Below are 21630 nucleotides of genomic sequence, written 5' to 3' on the forward strand. Positions count from 1 at the left end.
CAGGCTATGGTGCTGAGCCAACTTCATGAGGGTCACCTTGGGGTCAAGAAATGCCGACGCAGAGCTCGGGAGGCAGTCTATTGGCCGGGCATCAGCCAGGACATTGCCGACAGTCCTCAACTGCCCTACCTGTCAGAAGTTTCCACCAGCTCAACCCAAGTAAATGCTGCAACAGTACGAGATCGTGACCTCTCCGTGGTCCAAAGTAGGTGTAGACCTCTTCCACGCCAAGGGGCGTGGCTACGTACTCCTGGTCGACTACTTCTCCAGTCACCCAGAAGTGGTGAAACTGTCCGACTTCACATCGAAGGCGGTAATCAAAGCCTGCAAAGAAACGTTCGCCAGGCATGGGATTCTGCTCACGGTAATGAGCGACAACAGTCCTTGCTTTTACAGCAAGGAATGGTCCGATTTTGCACAGTCCTACAACTTCCATCACGTAACCTCCAGTCCCCACTACCCGCAGTCAAACAGGAAGGCCGAGAAAGGGGTCCAAATTGTAAAGCGGTTGCTGTGCAAAGCTGCAGACTCAGGCTCAGACTTCAACCAGGTGATGCTGGCGTACAGGGCAACCCCACTGTCCACTGGGTTGTCTCCAGTGCAGATGCTCATGAATCGCATTCGGAGGACCACAGTTCCAGCCATCCATGTTCCAGACCTTGACCACCTCATGGTCTTACAGAAAATGCAGCAGTAACGGGCCCAAAAGAAGGCCACATACGATGCTCATGCCACGGATCTGCCCGAGCTGGCCCCAACTGATCATGTTCGTGTCCAGTTGCCCGAGGGCGGCTGGTCAGGCGCAGCTGTTGTGATCAAACAAGTGGCCCCAAGATCGGTCCTTGTCCGCATGGCTGATGGCTCCCTGCTACAGCGCAACAGACCGGCACTGCAAAGAGTTCCACACCCGCTACTTGACCGAAGTGCCCCGCCGCCCACAATGCTGCCTCCGGACGTACCCTGCCATGAGGCCACCGATCTACCAGCAATCCTGCTGGCCCATGCGACCACCGCGATCCCGCCTATCCACGTGCAGGCGGCTCGTGATCCACCTCTGCGGCGATCAACAAGAATTCATCGCCCACCACAAAGACTAAATCTATAGACTGAACTCTTGTACATTGTGACTTCATCGCTTTAACCTCTGTAAATATTAAGTGCAGTCCACATCGAACCAATCAGCCTAACACACCAAATCCTACATTAACCCTTGCTATGTCAGGTACCCTAACAAAGCACTAGCCTCCTTCCATGACACCCTGCTTTCTTGCGCATCATTTTTACGCTAGGCACGCCTTGTGGGTAAAGCAAGTTAGATGTGGAGAATCTCTCTAAAAGGGAAAGGGAGGTGAAAAAGCATCAATACATGAATACTACTGATCACTGCTGAGTATTACGCACATGCTAAGAAAGAATCTGCAAAGAAAGGTTATGTTTCCTAAAGTAAAATCTTATGATATATTGTTTGAGCAGATGAGCAGGAATTGGATGAGCTATTGAAGAACAGCTAATGCTAATGGAATTATCAGAGCACTAATCAAAGCCTTGAGGAGTCAGCATGTTGAAGAGAGATGGTGGTATACTAGCACGTTCTGCAGTAAGAATAATATTTGTAATATCTAATATGGAACACAAATTTTTAACCTTGGCAAGGATATAAAACAGGTGACAGTGGATCATCTGGCAGTATACACCGACCATATTTATTTCCAAAGGCAACTGAAAGGAAACTTGGCGTGTGATCTAATGGTCATGCTGCGCCTGAAAAGCAGCTTGCCCCACCGCAGCCTGGCAAATAAAAGCCAAGACCCCACTCCCAGGATCTACCTGGCTTCCAAGGTCTCGCAAGACCCAAAGCGATCTCACGAGACATTGCAATGTAAATCCCGCCCATTGCTGGAATGATCATGTTTTTGGTAAATCAGCATATTAAATAAGACAGCTACTCTCACTCGCATGTGCATATTCCCGATGTATCTGAGGCATTGGGATTCATTCCCTTTGCCTCAGAGACCCAAGGCGAGCGCCGTTCAGCAGTGGTCCCCACAAACGTAGACCAGATGGAACATTACTCATGGGGGTCTCCCAGGGAAACAAGTGCCCAGCTGCACGCACATAATCGGGCCGGGGACCATCCCATAGTCGGGTTGGTGTCAGGGTCGCTTCGGGAGTCTTGGCGATCAGGACGCCATTCCCCCCTGAGGCTCCTTATACAACGTGAGCTCCTGGAAACACTGCTAAATGCGCTCGCTATGGGACTTTGTTCCCAATTAATTGAATCACACCCCCACATGTTTAAGACATCAGCTAGTCAGCCTTTTGTAGCTTTAAAATACTGAAGTTAAAATTTCTTCCCATAGGATCAAACCAAAGTAAAGTAACACCTGGAACGGTTTTACACTGGTATCATGAGTGCAATCAGAAACAGTCAAATTGTGCACGATATTGCACAGCAACTGAATGAGCTCCATTATACAGATATTTGATTTTCCAAATGACACGTCAAATATGTTTTGAATAATGTGTCCCTCAAGACTTCTTTTTATAAGTCTGACAGTAAACAGCCCATTTGTTAAATTTCAGCCCAAATGCCTTTGTTAGCAGAGGATAATTAATCTTATTTGTTTTTGGGAAACCAACTAGAGACTTATTTACATAATGCAAATTGCCTATAAAGTAAAAGGTTTCAAAACTGATATGGGTACATCTATAGGAGCTAATAATCTAAAAATTGCATTCAAGAAGCACAAGTTTTTTATCTAAAATATTCAATCATCTATATTTTCTTTTAGATGTTTAACTGGAGGCAAAATCAAATTTATATATGGGAAAATAATTCAGAGTACTTGAGATTTTCTTCACAAGTGCTAGTCTTCAAAATGTACATCAACACCAAGGTCCATCCTCACCAATACCACTTGACTCCACTATTTGTTAAATTATCCAGGCTGCTCATCTGTCACCTTGTAGTGGATGAGTAGAAATGTTCTCAATCAAACATTAAAAAGACCGAAGCCATCATTTTGGTCCTGATTCCAACTCTGGTCCTTTACTATCGAATCCATCCCCTCTCCCCATCAGTGTGAGATTAAGTCAGTAGCTAGTTCACAAACTTGGTGTCACATTCAACCTCAAATGAGTTTCTGACAAAACCACCTACTTCCACTTCTGTAGCATTGTGCTACCTCAGCTGCTTCTGCCCATCTGCCCCGAATCCACATTCAAGCCTTTTTTTTCTCCCCCAGATTTGATAGTCCAATCGTCTCTCCTCTGCAAACTTTAGAGGTCCACCAAAAATCTCTGCCCGTGTCTCAACTTGCAGCAAGTCCCATTCCCCCATCACACCTGTACTTAAAAAGGGACATCTAGATTTTAAAATTCACACCCTGGTTTTCAAATCCCTCCGTTGCCTTGCCGCTTCCTATCTCAGTAATTTTCTCCAGTCCCAGAAACCACAAGATATTTGTAATAATGGGACTAATAATGGGCTTTTGCGCATCTGATTTTTAATTGCTCCACTATTGGGGTCATACCTCCCCAGTTTCCTGGGCCCAAGTTCTGGAATATGCTTTCTCCATCTTTCTATCTCTCTGCATTGCTTTCCGATGAAGCCAATTCCGACCACGGTTTTGATTATCTGACCCAAATGATTTTCCACGCACCTCATGGCATGTTAAGTGTTGGTGGGGGTGGTGTGCCATTGGCTGGCGGCAGCAGGGTTTTCCATTATACGCATCCCCACCATCGGGAAACCCGCGGCGAGGGTTTGCCGTCAGCAGGACCAGAAGTTCCCACTGGTGAGAACAGCAGGAAAACTCCAGCTAATATCTCCTTAGGTGGCTTGGCGCCATACTTTATTACCTCGTGATCCTGCAAAGCTTCTTGGGAAGCTTTCTAAAGGCACGATACAAGTTGCTGATGATGCTTTCAGAGTGGAATGATAGAAGGTAAAATTGAAATTAGATGAAGGGTTACTCTTGGATTGGAGGGTTATGTTTACCGGAAACATTTTGAATATTTGTATCTTCACTGTTGTGCATCCTTTTCCGCGTTTAAAGCCAGGCATTAAAAAATTCACGTTGCGCAGGTACTGAGCGAACAGTACAATCAAAACAATTGTTCTAACAAAGGAGGAGAAAGAGAAAGTACATATTATATATATTTTTTAAAAATCAATGCTGATGTTACTTGTAAACATTAACTCAAGAACAAGCATTTTGTACTCCCAATAGAATATGACCAGCATTCAAAGCTATTTGCTTCAAAATGCACCAGTCTAACTTGCTCATAAGCTTCTCCGTTGGAGGGATGCTAATTAGCAATATAATTGCTGTTTTACACCAATAATCTGTCATGATGTATTAATCTTTCAAAGGAAAAAAAGAATTCCACATTTTATCACATCGAAGAACTGTGAAGGAGGGCATATCTGCATCTCCGTTTGTAAATTGTGATGGTCTGGGGAGTGTCTCGACACCTCTTCCACAAGATCCTCTGTCATGCACTGAGCCAATAGGTTTGCTGTCTGATAACATTTGAGACTGGGTGAGAAGAAATGCTGCTCTATTTCTACGATCAATTGTAAAGGCATCACAGTTTTCTATTTTCTGTTATGCAGTCAATTCATGGCATGGTTATATGCAGTTTCAGAGCATACTATTTTGCTTTAATTAACTTTTAGAGTAACATCGCTTGCTGTGCAAATATGACAGTGCATTTGATATAACCTCTAGATTCCCAACCTTTGGGGATGGCATCAGCCAATTTGAGTGCTAATCAGTGAAATTTCAAGATAGGAATGTTTATCTTCCTTGTTGAGAAACTACAGAATGGTGGGTGAAATTTTACAGTCGCCCTTCAATGGGTATGAAGACAGGGTGCACCTCGCCTACCACAAACTGTCCGCCATTTTAAAATTCTATGGCCACATGTCCCACCCCCAATGCGATATTAATTGCAGCGGAACAGGCCCTCGCCAGGTGGGTAGACCAGCAACATTTACTGCGCCAGCGGCTGTCAGGAAACCTGGGGGAAGGGCAGCTCCTTGGAGGGCCTCATATCAGAGGCACTCTCCCACTTGGTCATACCACCCCTTAAATCCTCCGTCCCCCTGGTCTCCCAACCCACTGTGGCTAGTCAGACAGGCCCAAACTAGGCCTCAGGCCCAGCAGCCATAATCTCCTCTTCGTTGGTGACTGCCTGTAGCTGACAGCCATCACTCAAAACCCTGGCACTGCCAGAACTAGAGAGCTGACAGCCAAATTGGGAGTTCACAAGACAGAACTTCCTCCCCAGAAGTCTCGACCTTGGGTGGGGCATCTGGGATCAGCATGCTTGCCTTCCCTTGTAGAAGCCCCACCATCAGAAAAATCCTGCCCAGTCATTTTTTAAAAATCATACGCTAATGATTTAGCTATCACAATTAATTCATTTGATCAAGGTAATCATTTATATGTAACTAAGTGAACAAATAGTGAACTTACAATACGGAAATGCCCCAATGTGATCCAGCTCTTTCCCCAGCTGCTTGGAACACAGACAATCCAATAAGGGAGACTGTAGGGGTGACAGTCAGTGGTCCAATGTAACCAAGCAGAGCTCCTGGAAGGCCCACAAAGCCAATCACTACTTCAACCAAACTGGATATTATAATTGCACCTTGTATCTGGAACATGGAGAGAAACAGCTTGGAGTAAAATAATATGGTACAGAAATAATAACTACTGCTTTACAAGAGTTTATGCACCATGGCACCATTATTCGCCATGATCAGTAATGTATACTTACAGCACAACATTGGAATTGATGAACTAAATGTATTTTAAAAATATAGTTCCTCTACTAGCACTTAATATAAGATGTGAGGTAGCATGGTGGCACAGTAGTTAGCACTGCTGCCTCAACACCAGGGACCTGGGTTCGATACTGACCTTTTGCCTCTGCGGAGTTCTCCACGTAACTTTCCCCTGGAAGTTCATGTTACATCCCGCAGTCCATAGCTGTACAGTCTAGTTGGATTGGCTATGCTAAATTGCCCCTTAGTGTCCAAAGATTAGGTGGGGTTACAGGGATAGCCTGGGGTGTTGGCTAAGTAGGGTTCTCTTGAGGGGTCAGTGCAGACTTGATGGGCTGAATGGCCTTTTTCTGCAGTGTTGGAATTCAATGAGAATAATTTTAACAAGACAGATTGTTTCATTAATCATGACCTAATATTTCCCAAATTATAATTTCTTTTGACATTTATTTCATTCCAGTGAGAGGTCAGTGATGAAAAGAACAGGACATGCCCGGCAGGATTTTGCAGTGCTTGAAGAATCCATGCAAATATGATGTTAGGTTCAGTCTTTCTGTGGGGACTGGGTGCATTAGGGGAAAGAAAGAACAAAAAAGGAGACCGAGAAGAGAGACACAGACATAAATTTAAAAATCAATGTGGGCAGCACGGTGGAGGTTAGCATTGCTGCCTCACGGCACCGAGGTCCCAGGTTCAATCCCAGCTGTGGGTCACTGTCCGTGTGGAGTTTGCACATTCGCCCCATGTTTGCGTGTGTTTCGCCCCCACAACCCAAAGATGTGCAGGATAGGTGGATTGACCATGCGAAATTGCCTCTTAATTGGAAACCCTAATAAAAAAAAATAGAAATAAGATGAGAATGATAAGAAATTAAGAAAAACAAGCAAAACTGAAAAAAACCCAGATAAAAGTGATGCTATTTATTGGCATTTAATTCCATCACTTCTGTATCTGCTTTGAAAAAATGTTTATGATGTGCTAAATGGGTGACAGATAGGGAACTTCATATGCTGTTCTACACCTTAAGAAAGTGATAGTGGGGCGGCTTAGTGGTTAGTACTGCTGCTTCACGGCACCGAGGACACGTGTTTGATCCTAACCCCGAGTTACTGTCTGTGTGGAGTCTGCACATTCTCCCCGTGTCTGTACCGGTCTCATCCCCACAACTCAAAGAAGTGCAAGGTAGGTGGATTTGCTATGCCAAATTGCACCTTAATTGGACAAAGTAAATAGATTGGGTACTTAAAGAAAGTAGTTTCATATGACATGGCACAGCAGGTGAAGCAACCATAAGTCTTCACAGCGAGTTTAAGACACTCAGGCATGATTGAATGGCCACACTGTACCCGAAAAGCAGCACGTCAGGGCACAGCATGGCCAATAAGAGCCAGGAGATCTCACTCCCAAGATCTACCTGGCCCGTAAGATCCAACATGATCTCGTGAGACATTGCAATGTGAATCCTGCCCATTATGGGCAGGATCACTAATTAACAAATCTGAATATTAAAGCGAGACAGCTAATCTCACTTTAATGTGCAGGTTCCCGAGGTGTGGGATCTATTTCCCTCACCTCAAGAGATCTCGGGCGAGTGCCGTTCAGTACTAGTCTCCACAAGCGGGGACCAGATGGTGCCCTGCGTGGGTGTTCGGGAGATGGGGGGGCGGCGGGGGGGGGGGGGGGGGGGGGGGGAGAGAAAGATAGGAAAGAGCCAGTGACTCTCCGATAGTGCATTGTGGTTTGGTTGGGGGGGGGGGGGGGGGGGAATGGGTTGGGGGTCACTTTAGGGGCCTCGGTGATCAGGGTGCCATTTAAAAATGGCATCACAGCGAGCGGAGCTCCTGGTTGTACAAAACATGGTGATGTGCAGCCTCAGCCGTGCATTGCCCAGTGAGGCCCCTTATCAAATATGAGTCGCGTTTTATAGCCGTGTGTTTTTCGGTGCGGTGTTATCCAGGAAACATGGAGGTTAAATGCACTTGCTGTGGAACTTTGTTCTCATAGCACAGGGCTAAATCGCTGGCTTTGAAAGCAGACCAAAGCAGGCCAGCAGCATGGTTCAATTCCCGTACCAGCCTCCCCGAACAGGCGCCGGAATGTGGCGACTAGGGGCTTTTCCCAGTAACTTCATTTGAAGCTTACTTGTGATAATAAGCAATTTTCATTTCATTTAGTTATGTTATGGTGGCCACAAAACACAGGGTGAGGGGCAGTGGGGGTGGAAGGGAAAGAGATCATCAATAGATCTTCCAGAGGGCTGGAATACAAATTCCCCTATTAAGCAGGCGATGGCTTGTCCAATAGGAAATGTATGGTGGGAGCTTATAAAACACTGCTACAACCCAGACCAGCACCTCTAGATCCCCGGGCTGGAACATGTGCATAATGCAAGTCGCAGTAGCGGCTCTTTCCGCTACTTCAGTAAAAGGTTTCGGTATTGGAAGACTTGCCTTTGCAAAGTTATTACGTTGGCAACAAGGAGAACATTTTTCAGAGCAAACTTCAGAGTCATAAATGGGCAGCTTTTCCAGTAAGATAAAAGTGCCACTCTTTGGATAAGCTCTAACCCTGTGATTTTAATGGAGAAGACTGGGCCCTATACGTATGTGTTACTTCTGGGTAAATAACTTCTGCGTGAATAACATTGTGGGAGATGATAAGGAGAAGGTAATCCTGCTGACAGCATGCAGAGCCCTGACATTCAGCATGATGAAAAAAACTGATCTACCCAGGTACCCTGATCTAGTGGGAAATCGCGATGCCCAAAACTCTGTTACACTCCAGTAATACCGCTTTTAGGACAGTAGAACACTCCGGGGACCTGGTCACTGCATTTTTGACCAGATTGCGGAAACTGGCAGATCATTGTGAATTCGACCCATCTCGGACTGAAATGTTGCGAGACAGATTAGTGTGCAGAATTAAACAATGTGGCAACTAAAAAAAAGTTATTGGCAGAACCCAAACTAAAAAGCCATTGAAATACCTCAATCACTGAAAAATGCAGAAAAGGAGGCTCAGGTGTTACAAGGAGCATCAGACAGCCACATCCTCCAGTTAGGGGAGGGTCAAACAGCAACGTCCTCCAGTTAGGGGAGGGTCAAACAACAACGTCCTCCAGTTAGGGGAGGGGCCTCCTGTAAAAGTGATCATTCATCAACTAAAGGCACTTGTGTAAATAGTCCATTGCCAAATTGGAGCTCAGCTTGCGGAACCTGGCAGTCAAGGAAATATCATGGCAGTTCTAAGGATGATAGGGAATCCAGTACGGAAGGTTGTAGATGTCAGACGATGGACTGTAGTAAGCATTGTAAAAAGGACAGCCAAAAGCTGTAGGACTAGGCAATACGTGTGCTCCTCAGGGAAGAAGCAAAGGCCAGCACAGGCTCATACCTTGCAGGTGTACCGACCCCCAGACGTCGAGACAATGCAACTAAACCTAATCATCATGATGAAGGTTGGCCCAATAATGGTGAAACTGCTGGTCAATGGTCATCCATTGAACATGGTGGAGGACACGCCTGCTTCCATCTGTCATTGGGGAGCCTCCAAACTGGTATACAACTCCTTGAAGGCACAAGGGCCAGACTAGCCACCTACACAGGGGAACCTTTACGGATTAAGGGCACCACGATGACCCTAGTGATCGACATGCATAAATCAGCCTGACTTCCTCATCGTCATGCAAGGCAGTAACAAAAGTTTTATGGGGAGAGATTGGCTTCAGTGGATCAGCATGAACATGGCTAGAGTCTGCAGGCTGTGTGTGGCAGGACTGTATGAAGACATGAGCAAATAACCCAAAGTCTTCCAGGAGGGCCTTGGAAAAATAAAAGGAGTCAGAGTCAAATTTTATGTCGACCCCGATGCTTGGGTGCCTGTAAAATCTAGGTAGAATAAGACTTGTGAAATTCACAGAGTGGGCAGCACCCAATTGGACAAAGTCCTTAATTGGACAAATCGGTCCTCCTCTGCGGGGATTATAAGCTTGCAGTCAGTACGGTTTCCAAGCTGGACAGGTAGCCCATGCCACGAATTAAAGATCTATACATTAAGCTAGCAGGTGACCAGACCTTCACTAAATTAGATATGAGCCACACATCTCTTATTAAACGAGCCTTCCCACAAATACGTCACCATCAACATGCACACGGTACAAGTGTACTCGCTTGCCCTTCAGGGTCTTGTCAGCATGTACTATATTCCAGCAGATTATGGAGAACATACTCCCAAGAGTTAGCTAATATGGCAGCGGACTGCACTCCGCTCATCGGGACTCCAGAACTAGAGCACCCAGCAAACCTGGAAGAGATCTTGCGACAATTTTCGGAAGCTGGGGTACAATGATCAAAAGGGCTGCATCCAGTGGAGGACAAGTTGAGGGCCATCAGGGAAGCACCAACTCCCAATTGAAATCCTTTGAGATAAGTAAATTATAGGAAGTTTATCCTGAATTTGGCTGCCGATTCCCCTGCATACACTACTGTGAATGTACCAAAAATGGCCTTGGGAGGTGCCACAGGTGGAGGCCTTGAAAGTTAAACAGCTGCTGTCATCCAATTCATTGGCCCATTTCAACCCCAACAAGGAAGTCACCCTGACATATGATTCTTCCCCATCGCCTATTCATGCAGGACACTTTCGGATGCCCAAGTGGAGGTATTCTCAAATTGAGAAGGAGGGCTTGGTGCACCAATGTTTATGACAGGTGTTTTGTGATCTTGACCGACCACAAGCCCTTATTTTTTTTTGTTAAACAAAGAGGCTAAGTCAATCCCCCCTGTTGCCTCCACCAGATACCATGTTGTGCCGTGTAAATTGCACCTTAGGAATACCTACCACCCAGGAATTAGCTAACGCTAATGCCTCAAGTTGCCTCTCATTCCCTTGCCAGCACTGAAAGAGGTCTTGAATACCCTAAAAAAAATTAAGAGCCTCTACCAGTGTCTGCAAGGCAAATCAACAGCTGGATGCAAAAGGATCCAAAACAGACAAAATTGAAGCATCTGATCCCAAACAGCAGAATTAGAAGACAGCACTCTGACATGAAATCTTATCTGACCAAGGAGGATGAACTCTGTTGAGGACAGAGTCATATCCTGGGAGTCCTGTGCAATTGTCCCCCACCCAGGGCAGTGCCCAATTCTACTGAAGATAGATAATGGCCACCCTGGGAGTCTCCAAAATGAAAATGCTCGCCAGGAGCTATGTCTGGCGACTCAGTCTCTACTCAAGCCATTACTAAATTCAGGTGGTGCAATTCATGCCAGGAGAATCATACTCCCTCTACAAATGTGAGTGGCCAGGCAAGTTAGGAGTGCGAGTGCATGTGGACTTTGCTGGGCCTTTTATGGGTTCCATGTTTTTGATCTTGGTAGATGCGCAATCCAAATGCTTGGAGTTACACCTGTAGCCAGTTAAAATGGCTAACTCCCGATTAGAATGGCCAAACCCCGATTTAAAATGGCAAACGGAAGAGGCTGATGGGAAAATCAGCCAACAGGACTCAAACAGGCAGCTGCAGGTAAAACTGTGTATTCGCTTCTGGGGAGGCCAGACAGAATTGATACCTGCAGCCATCAACAGAACAACACACCAGCCATCTGAATATAAATTAGCAATCCCCGGGAACAATGTGCAACAAATTAGACACACAAAGCCAACCCAGACTTTCGGCGCCAGCAGGAGCCTACACAAAGAGAGGTGAATGACCACCCCAAAACCGCCCATCGATCAAGGAATCGCGCCAGCATTGGAGAACATCGAACCAAGTGATTGGGACGAAGTCCAATCACTTGGAACCAGGTTCAGGGTCCGCCCCGAAAGGCGGGAAGCCCCAGAGGACCATAAGAATAGAGTCCAAGTTCAAATCGACCCTTCTTCTCCTCTCCGCACCCTTAGAGATCCTTCTGCTGACCTTCTACAACAGCCGCTAGAATCGTAACTCCAACGCTCGCTACGAGATAGGCGCTCCTGGCTATTGACCTGTACCAGCTTTGAATCCCGCAGGCTCAGAACCCATACGAAAGGCCATTTGTTTCCCTGACCTGGTGGGCCATTTCCAAAGTTAAGTATTGGCCTTTTAGTTGTAGGCAGTAGCTTAGAAGTAGAATTAATGTATAAGTATTGATTACTGTATATAATAAATGTGCGTTGATTTAACTCTTACTAAGCGGTGTGTTGGATTATCGATCATTACTCGGACTTGAACCACGTGGCGGTATCAGAAAGATACCTGGCAACTCAAGAGCAAAGGTGATAGAACAAGAGCAATTAAACTAAGGCTAAAACGAGCAACATTTTGGTGACATCCTGACGGGACCCGATCTAGAAGTGGAAAACCACTCTGGGAGAACCCAAGAAATTTGAATTAGAAACCCAATTGGAAACAGAAAACCACAAGTGTTCAAGCAGTTCTGATCAATACTCATAATTCGGAAGTGTGTGTATGCATGCGTAACTAACAGGGCTATAAGGTAAAACTGATAGATTTTTGTTGCGTCAAAACTGTCGGAAGTCTGTATTTTCGGAAAGTAGCGAAAGCCATACCCGCATTTACAACACCACCTTAGCCCCCTGTTCCAAATTTTAAAGAAGAAGCAGTCGGATAGGAAAGATGGCAATGCAGGCAATGCAGCGCCTCATGAACCCTGAGGAATTTACGGTCGCAGCGACCAGCAGCAGTAGAGTGGGACAATTTCCCATTTGGGAGGAAGAAATCAGGAAATATCTCAAAGGGAAAGGACGGCCCCTTTGGAATGATTTCTGTGATAATGAGGAATCAGGTCCCGGGAGTATAGGACATACTTGGTGGGAGAACCTGAGCGAGATCCATGGGAGAATCTGAGCGAGATCCACAAAAAGAGCTTGGGAAAAGCTCGCAAGCCGATGGCTTCCTTTTCCTGCCTGGCACAATTGCGAGGCACAGAGGAGGTCATTAGGACGCTCCGGAAAGAAGTTGAGGGCATACATCGGATGAGTAAGGTCGATGTAAGCGAGGTAGAAAAGGAAAATATGGAATTGAGGAGGAAATTGGCAGCAAAAGATGGAGAGGTGGGTGACGCCAAAAGGGCACACCAGTCTTGTCAGGCGCACTTGAGCAGCTTCCAGTCGCAATATGAAAAGGCCTATCAGGACACGCAACGTGCAGTCCTGGTAAGAGAAAAGACAGAAAAACAGGTAGAGACATTCCAGAAATAGTGTAGTGATCTCAAGGCAGCATTAAGAGCACTCCGTGCTGCCACCACAGAACAAAGACAAAGCACCTTAGATCACGCAAAGTGCCAGAAGCAGATTGCAGAGCTGCAGTCACTGCTTTCTGTTCAAAAAGGTTTTCAGGAAACCTTTGGGGAAAAGTTAGAACAGGAAGACGGCCCTGATTGGGAAGAATTGAACAAAACAGCGCAGAGATATGTTCAGGGAACATGTGCGCAGGGAAAGCCACAAAAGAGAAAAGCGCCCCAACCCCCCCACACAGCAGATAGTTCAGGCTCCAATGAACCCAGTAACCACCCACCGCACAGCCACATCAGACGATGTGGAATTTCTATATTCCACCCCCTTAACAGTGACCCAATTGATAAGATCACACCGTTCCTCCCCACCTCAGACCCCCAGCATTTCTTTGCCACAGTTAAACATCAGGCGAACATGTACGGCCTGGACGAGAGAGAGCAGGGAAACCTCACAGTTTTAAGTTTAGATCCGTCAGTAGCAGCAGCCCTTCCCGACCCACAGTTGTAGGAGGAGGCACCCTTGCAGAAATGCATACCGCGATCCTGGATGCGATCGGGTATAACCGGGGTGACCCCGTAGATGGCCTCAATAAGTGCAGGCAGGAAAAGACAGAACACCCCACAGCGTTTGCTGGACGCCTGTGGATTCATTTCACAGCAGTTTTCGGTAATTTAGAATGCGCCCATTGGTCCCAAGACGGTATGGCCAAATGGACCCGCACCCTTATCTCCCATGCCACAGAGGCAGGACAAAAAGCCTGTACGAATTATGACCCCTCAGAGGAAGCCCACAATGAGAAATGGGTTTTAAACAGATTGTCCCGCACCTGGGAGCAGTCTGTACAAAGCAAACCCACAGTTAAAAACCCCGAAGAACAGCAGGCAGAAGCAGACAAACCCGCAGTTAGGGAACCAGAGGAAGAGCAGGCAGACGTGCATCCAGTTAAAAAGCACCAGAACCCCGCATGGGTAAACACCACCGGAATGTTACAATTGCGGACAATTAGGACATTACGCACGAGAATGTCAAGCCCCCCTGAAATAGCAACGGGATCAGCCCACAAATGCCCCCCGAACCAGCAAAGACACCAACAGCCCTGACCCCCCTCCCAGGGAACCATACCCAAGGGAACAATGCACCCGAGAGCCTGTTCCACCTTATGTGCCCCAGGGGTCATGTTACAACTGTGGGAAGTCAGGACACTTCGCCCGAGATTGCAGGAGACCCCCACCAGCTAGACTAGCCCCCAGATATGAAGGAGAACACCACCCACAGCAGCTACAAGATCCCAGCTGCCCCATGCAAACTGAGCGCTTACCCACCACTTCTCATGGCAGCGTTACCTCAGCAAGGCCACTTCATTTTTGTTTCACTCCTCCTTCCTTTCTTCTTCGGTCAGGCTGCACTCCCTCCATATGCCAATTACACCCCAGCCCAAATGTGATTTACGATGTCCCGTATTCTGATGGAACCTGCAGAATGTTTTATGTTGTTTGTACGTTTGTTAAATGTTGTTTGTCCGACAGGAGAATTTTTTTCTCACTGCCCCACGTCTATTCGGCCGAAACCTCTGAGCACTTGCCTACAGAGACTCACTGTGGCCAGACACTAGTTCAGAGGAACTAGCTTGTCTGCAGACACTTGTTCGGGTACCAGACGCCCGCTCGTAACTGCCCTTCTGGTTCGAAGGATAGAACCACTACGGCAGCCCCACCACGATGACTATATTTTTGCCCGTTCTAGTCGGTTGCTCAGGCAGTGGAGAAACGGCTTGAGACCCGCCCTGCCTGGGAACACCCCGCTGGTCAACTACGCTTGGGTAGGAGAGACACGGCATTGGTAGCCGTCCTACCCGGGGACTCCATCCAAATCTTATCCGTCGCGGCCCATACGCACCTCATTTAGCATTTTTCATTTCAAAAAGTTGTGTTTGTTTAGGTAACCCTTAGGTTGCCAGCCATCTGCTATTTACATCCTGGAACATTTGGATGGTAAATCAGCACTGGTTTATTATTGGGAAGTGTGCGGTGTCCTGAAGTTTGTTTTTTGAAAAAAAAATGAGGAGTCACACATAGTGACCAATTATAAAGGGAATAATTGGCACCAATTGGCACCAAAGGACAGACACACTAGCATACCAGATATTAAACAAAGATAGTTACAGACACTATGCTTGTTTCTACAGAACTCCAGAAGCTCCAGGACCGGAGAAAACAAAGAAAGAAAAGGAAAGAGAACAGCCATGAGGACTTCCTTCATATGGATCAACATACTATTATTGGACATTTGGTTGCGCGTGACCGTGAACCCCATGACTTCAAATCCCCCAGCCGTTAATATTTTACTGCCCCGCAGTACCCAGAGCCCAGTCACCAGCGACACTACATCTTCTTGGTGTGCCAGGTTCATAACCTGGTACTCCCTGTCCTATGTGATCGAAACACTATTAGCGTTGGCGATACTCTGCTGTGTAGTGCAGAATATGCATCTACGAAAATGGAGGAGAGCCTACCGCGCTCGAACCCCGGTATATAGGATCAGATCCCCCATGTTCGGTTACGACCAGACCCCCAACCCCCGCGATCTATAATAAAATAATAAAGTGCATCCACTTGCATTTATTGTTGTTGTAAATAAAGAGATGTAAAAAACGTTTTCATGAGCAAAAATATTGTATGATCCTGAGCTTGACTGCCAAGCCAGGAAAGACTGTATGAAATGCTGTGATTTTGTTGTATGATTGAGGAAGGTAGGATAATGGAATGTTTAAGCGAGTGTAGTATATTAAGGATAAGTTAGTGGTTCCAAGTTTATTGTTTTGTAATGCATGTCCCTGTCTGATATAGCGCCCTTAGAATTGTTAGTAAAAAAATGTTTGTGCATAGCTATGGTCAGTGCAAAGGCCATGAAGGAAGTGTTCCCCCCCCCCCAGGTCAGGGAATGGAAAGTAACATAATGATGTGATCCTTCACACTTCGCGTTAGGATCACAAGGAGGGAATGTAGTCAGTTAAAATGGCTAACTCCCGATTAGAATGACCAAACCCCGATTTAAAATGGCAAACGGAAGAGGCTGATGGGAAAAATCAGCCAACAGGTCTCAAACAGGCAGCTGCAGGTAAAACTGTATTCGCCTCTGGGTAGGCCAGACAGAATCGATACCTGCAGCCATCAACATAACACACCAGCCATCTGAATATAAATTAGCAATCCCCGGGAACAATGTGCAACAAATTAGACACACAAAGCCAACCCAGACTTTCGGCGCCAGCAGGAGCCTACACAAAGAGGTGACTGACCACCCCAAAACCGCCCATCGATCAAGGAATCGCTCCAGCATTGGAGAATATCGAACCAAGTGATTGGGACAAAGTCCAATCACTTGGAACCAGGTACAGGGTCCGCCCCGAAAGGCGGGAAGCCCCTGGGGACTATAAGAATAGAGTCAAAGTTCAAATCGACCCTTCTTCTCCTCTCCGCACCTTTCGAGACCCTTCTGCTGACCATCTACAACAGCCGCTAGAATCGTAAGTCTTACTCCAACGCTCGCTACGAGATAGGCGCTCCTGGCTATTGAGCTGTACCAGCTTTGAAGCCCGCAGGCTCAGAACCCATACGAAAGGCCATTTGTTTCCCTGACATGTGGGCCATTTCCAAAGTTAAGTATTGGCCTGTTAGTTGTAGGAAGTAACTTAGAAGTAGAATTAATGTATAAGTATTGATTACTGTATATAATAAATGAGCATTGATTTAACTCTTACTAAGCGGTGTGTTGGATTATTGATCATTACTCGGACTTGAACCACGTGGCGGTATCAGAAAGATACCTGGCAACTCAAGAGCAAAGGTGATAGAACAAGAGCAATTAAACTAAGGCTAAAACGAGCAACACACCGCATAGGCTCCATAACCTCCCACGCTGTGATCGAGAAATTGTGACAGGGATTTTGCATACATGGCATACTTGAAGTCCTGGTTTCCGACAATGGCACTGCCTTCACCAAGTTCCAAAGTTTCATGCGATCCAAAGGCACCAGACACATTCGAACAGCACCACATCACCAATCGCTAAATGGGCTGGCAGTGCTTTAAAAACACACACGAAAAAGCAACTGGCAGGATCCATAGAAACAAAATTAGCATGATTTTTATTTGATTATAGGACCACTCCTCAAACTACAACAGGAATTGCCCCAGCTGAATGGTTAATGTGACGATGGCTTTGTACAAAACTAAGCCTACTATTCTCAAACCTGGCAGGGAGGGTGGAGAAATTATGACTGAGATCTGAAAGAATATTCAAGACAGGTGATCTGGTCTAGCTGAGGAACTTCGGAGATGGTTCCACTGGGTCCCTCAAGTCATATTGGAAAAAAAACAGGACTGTGTCCCACAAAGTGAAGGACCTGGATTAGGTCTTGAGGAAACACCTGGACCACCTCATCCTCATCACAGGCCACAGAGGTGGCCACTGCTAGTGCAGAGCCACAGCCCAGAAATCACCCACAGTGCCAGTCCCGTCGATAATGAGGACTTGGGTCTGAGATGGAAGTAGAGGAAGCTGGCGTTCCGATTGAAGCAGACAGAGGAACTCACTCATCAGTAGCTCTTCGATGCTCTCTTCGGACCGGAAGCAAAGGTCTTCAATTCGGTCTACACCTCCAGATTCAGTTCTAGTCTCAATAGACCTCAGACTGATCATGAGGTGGTGGAATAGGCCTCCTCCCCACAGGAGTACTGAGGGAAGAACAGACGAGAGCGGAAGTATGTATGTTTATGGTGGCCATGAAGGATTGTCAATAGATCTTCCCATGTGCTTTGTGGAATAGGAATTCCCCCTTTAAGCGGGCAGAAGCACGCCAGACAGGAAATATATGACAGAAACTTAAAACCCACTGCTCCAACCCAGTCCGGCATCTCTGTCAATCCCTGGGTTGGACGTGTTCAATGCAAATCGTGGCAGCGGCTCTTTCCATTGCTTCAATAAAAGGTTTTGGGGTTGGAAGACTGGTCTTGGAAAGTTATTACACTCAGGTTGCAAGGTGGCGGTATCAGCCCATTAAAAAGAATACCAATCTCTCAATGTCATTTGGTGGCATATTTTGGACAGAAGGGACAAGTTATCCCAATTGGTCATCTTTTATTCTTCCCACATTATTAGATAAAAAAAGTTGTATTTTTGTTAAAGTTGACTGTCAATGAGAAAGCCATATTGGGAATACTTCTTGCACTGATATAATCAGCATGAACAGCAGCAAATCCACATTGCTGACATTTCAATATTCCTTTGACTAACTTGTACAAGTTTTGAATTTTTCAATGAAATCTACAATGTAATGCAGACACTTCTAGATTTATTCTGATCTGCATTCACTGCATTATTAAAAATGTGAAATGCAAAGGCCATTTACAGCAAATGAAATTGGATTCCGACTCATTAGATTTTATACTTCACAGGATCCAATTGTACTTTCCATGTGTTTCCAGGTATTTGCCAAAACCAATTTCTAATATCTGGAGTCACAAAACAGTCAAACTCAAAAATAACATTGATTTGTAGTTCGGATTAAAGATTGATGCAAAAGTCAGTTATTTAGAAAAGGCAAATAGTTAAATATCCCTATTCCCTTCAGCCTTTACAAATATAAAAATAGATATATTTTAGCCAATATTGAAACAATTTCAAAGGGAGCAAACAGTTCAAAGTGGTCCAAGGCTGATACACAAGATGAGCACAGGTTTAAAAAGGTTACCGGATTGGATAAATTTGTGTATGTAAGTGCACCTTAGGTAAAAATGAAATGGATGTGGGTGGGGGGTGGAAAAGGAGTAATTTTGCATGATTCTCCGGCCGCATTGCACTCGAGCGAGAGCACAACGCTGCCAGAGAATCTCAGAAGGTTCACCCAAGTCCCGTCAGAGTCGGAAATCCACCTAAAAGGGGCGGGACCAAACGGCGCTCCTGGAAGTAAGTCTTAAACCTACTCACCTGGGTATTCTGGTCTCCATCGATTCACTGGTCTCCCCACGGAGGTTGCACCCGGGCGCCGATCATTGCTGGTCTACGCAAACCTGGACTAGGTGGAAAGGCACCCACCCTGGGGGGTGGGGGGGCAGGCCATGGGAGCCCCCTGGGTGGTCAGTGTCAGAGCATGGTGGCCCTCTGGCCCTCCTCCTGGAATGTAGGCACCTTGCCGCTCCCCAGCTGGCACCAACCAAGATGCCTGGATGGCACTGCCAAGCTGGCTGGAGCACCGCCTGGATGCAACTGCAAGGGTGCCTAGGTGTCACTGTCAAGGGCTACGGGCAAGGCCCATGAAAGGAGGGTGGATGTGTGCAGGGCAAGTAGGTAGGGGCCTCCAGTAGTTTGACGTGGTGCTGCAAGGGGCCTGGGAGAGCCTGAAGAGGGAGGCCCCCAGTGATCCCATAGCATGGCGTCCTCACTGGAGGGGTGTGGGGTAATGTGTGTGTGTGTGTGTGTGTGTGTGTGTGTGTGTGGGTGGGGGGGGGGGGTGGGGAGGGGACCCACAAGCTCACTTAGAGACCAAGGCACCCTTTCAAAATGGCGGCCCAATCTTGGAGAGTTTAGCTCCCAGTGCTAAAAAAATGTTTAAACGTGGGCTAAACTGGTGATAAACTCAAGGTCCAAAATAAGTTACGAAGTGTCATCGAATAGCGGTGGGGAACTCGCTGGCTGAGCCAACAGGAAACTCCCTGAAAAACAGCCACAAATTAACTTAGAAATTTTTGGGAAGAATCGGGCCCATTTGTTTTCTTCTCCTAGAATTCCAGCACTTGAAATGTTTAATGTGACTAAAACTGTTGACATTTGCCTCAATTTTAACCCCATTGCTGCTAATCCACCAACATTGTTTAAAAACCTTCCATCTCCAAGAAACCTGGGTTTGGTAACATGGCTGAGGGTGTGGTAAAAAGATTGAGATTCAAAAGGTGGAGCAAAAAAGGTTGCATTTCTGACACTTTACTTCTCTCATCCGTGGATACCATACATGGGTTGTGTTGTAAGGCAAGGTCCAGTTTCCATAAATCTCCTCTGTAAAAAAAAAAAAGGGATGGTTAAATATTATTGTGGGCAAGAAATTGTGAAAAGTTCAAAAAAAAAAAATCATCCTGACCCAGAAAAAAAGTTATATACCCAACACAGTGATTCATCTGAAATTGAGAGTTAGATTTTGCAGTATTTTGAAACAACAGCTTCAACTTTAGAAATCTGATAGAGAGATTTGCAGGTATTTTGTTCAGACTTGGAAGCATTGGGCATCCATATCCCTTTTCTGGAAGGAGGTTATATGGCCAATTCCTTTTTGAAAGTTAGTGTGCGCGATCTATTGGCCACGTTGTGCCCTCGACAGCCCTTGGGCAACCTTCACACCTCACGAGTATCTACCCAAGTCCTACAAGGTGTCAGAATCAGAATCCTGCCAAAAATGGACGTGACCAACCCACGCCCAAGTAAGTTTTAAACCTACTTAGGCACACTTAACCAGGATCTACCAGCCTCCCGAGCAAAGAGAAAGAAAAAGAGAGAGAAATAGGAGAGAAAGAAAAAAAGGAGAGAGAGAGAGAGAGAGAGAGAGAGAGAGAGAGAGAGAGAGAGAGAGAGAAGTTGCCCATGTGCATCGAGGTGACATTGCCCATGGGTGAGGGGATGTGGGAGATCTACAGACACACAAAATTTCTAAGTTGTGGCGGGTTTTTCAGGGGCGGGTTCCCCACTGCTATCAAACACTTAAGTCACTTGTGGATCCTGGGGAGTGTGTCACTGGTTTAGCCCTCACTTAGAATTTTGTTAGCACAGGGGAGTTGAATTCAGAGATTGGGCCACCATTTTGAAAGGGTGCCCCAATCTATTAAGTGAGCTTATGGGTCCTCCACACACCCCACCCATGAGCAATGTCACCTCCCATAGCCCCCAAGTGAGGACACGCCGCTGTGGGGTTGCTGGGGTTCCTCCTCTTCAGGGAACCCCCCCCCCAACCCCATTACAGTAGCCCCTCCCCTCCAGAACCCCCACCTATCACCCGTCCAACTTTCCAGAGGCTTTTATTTACCTGCCCTGTACTCCCCCACCCTTCAAACCCCCCTACCCTCATTTCATGGACATGGCCCCCCTCGATCCCTGACCCTTGGCAGTGCCACCCTGGCAACGTGAGCTTGGCAGTGACATCTGGGCACTTTGGCAGTGCCGTCTACATTCCAGGGGGAGGGCCAGGGAGCCAACCTGCATTGACCCTGACCACCCAGGGGTCTCCAACGGCCCGGGAGACTCCCCACATTTGTGTGGACCAGCACTGATCAGCACTCGGATGTAGCCTCCGTGGAGGAGGCCGAAGAATCGAGGGAGGCTGGTGGATCCCGGGCAGGTAGGTTTAAGTAAGTTTACGACCTACTTCCGCGAGCATCATTTGGTTCCATCCCTTTTGAGAGGAGTTCCGACTCCCAATGTCTTGGGTGAATATCACGATCCGTGGAGGCTGTCAGAGGTCCGCTGGAGGGCTCTCCTGGGATTCTCTTGCTTGAGCGCAATGCAGCAAGAGAATTGCGCTCCAAGTGTGGGATAAACCGGTGGAAATCTCCCTA

The 21630-nt window shown here is 46.6% G+C and overlaps 1 protein-coding gene across 1 annotated transcript in view; it reads right to left on the reverse strand.

Annotated features, from left to right (window-relative positions):
• Positions 1 to 21538, reverse strand: part of LOC140406566 (solute carrier family 23 member 1-like) — a 46943-nt gene extending 25405 nt beyond the window's left edge. The window contains exons 1-4 of the mRNA XM_072494565.1: positions 21441 to 21538; positions 20016 to 20083; positions 5484 to 5665; positions 4001 to 4121 (exon numbers count right to left, since the gene is read on the reverse strand). Of these exons, the coding sequence (XP_072350666.1) occupies positions 4001 to 4121; positions 5484 to 5665; positions 20016 to 20083; positions 21441 to 21465 (396 nt within the window). The 5' untranslated portion in view covers positions 21466 to 21538. The remainder of the gene's footprint in view (positions 1 to 4000; positions 4122 to 5483; positions 5666 to 20015; positions 20084 to 21440) is intronic.
• Between the last annotated feature and the right edge of the window lie 92 nt (positions 21539 to 21630).

This window comes from Scyliorhinus torazame, unplaced genomic scaffold, assembly GCF_047496885.1.
Source record: "Scyliorhinus torazame isolate Kashiwa2021f unplaced genomic scaffold, sScyTor2.1 scaffold_629, whole genome shotgun sequence".
Lineage (NCBI taxonomy): Eukaryota > Metazoa > Chordata > Chondrichthyes > Carcharhiniformes > Scyliorhinidae > Scyliorhinus > Scyliorhinus torazame.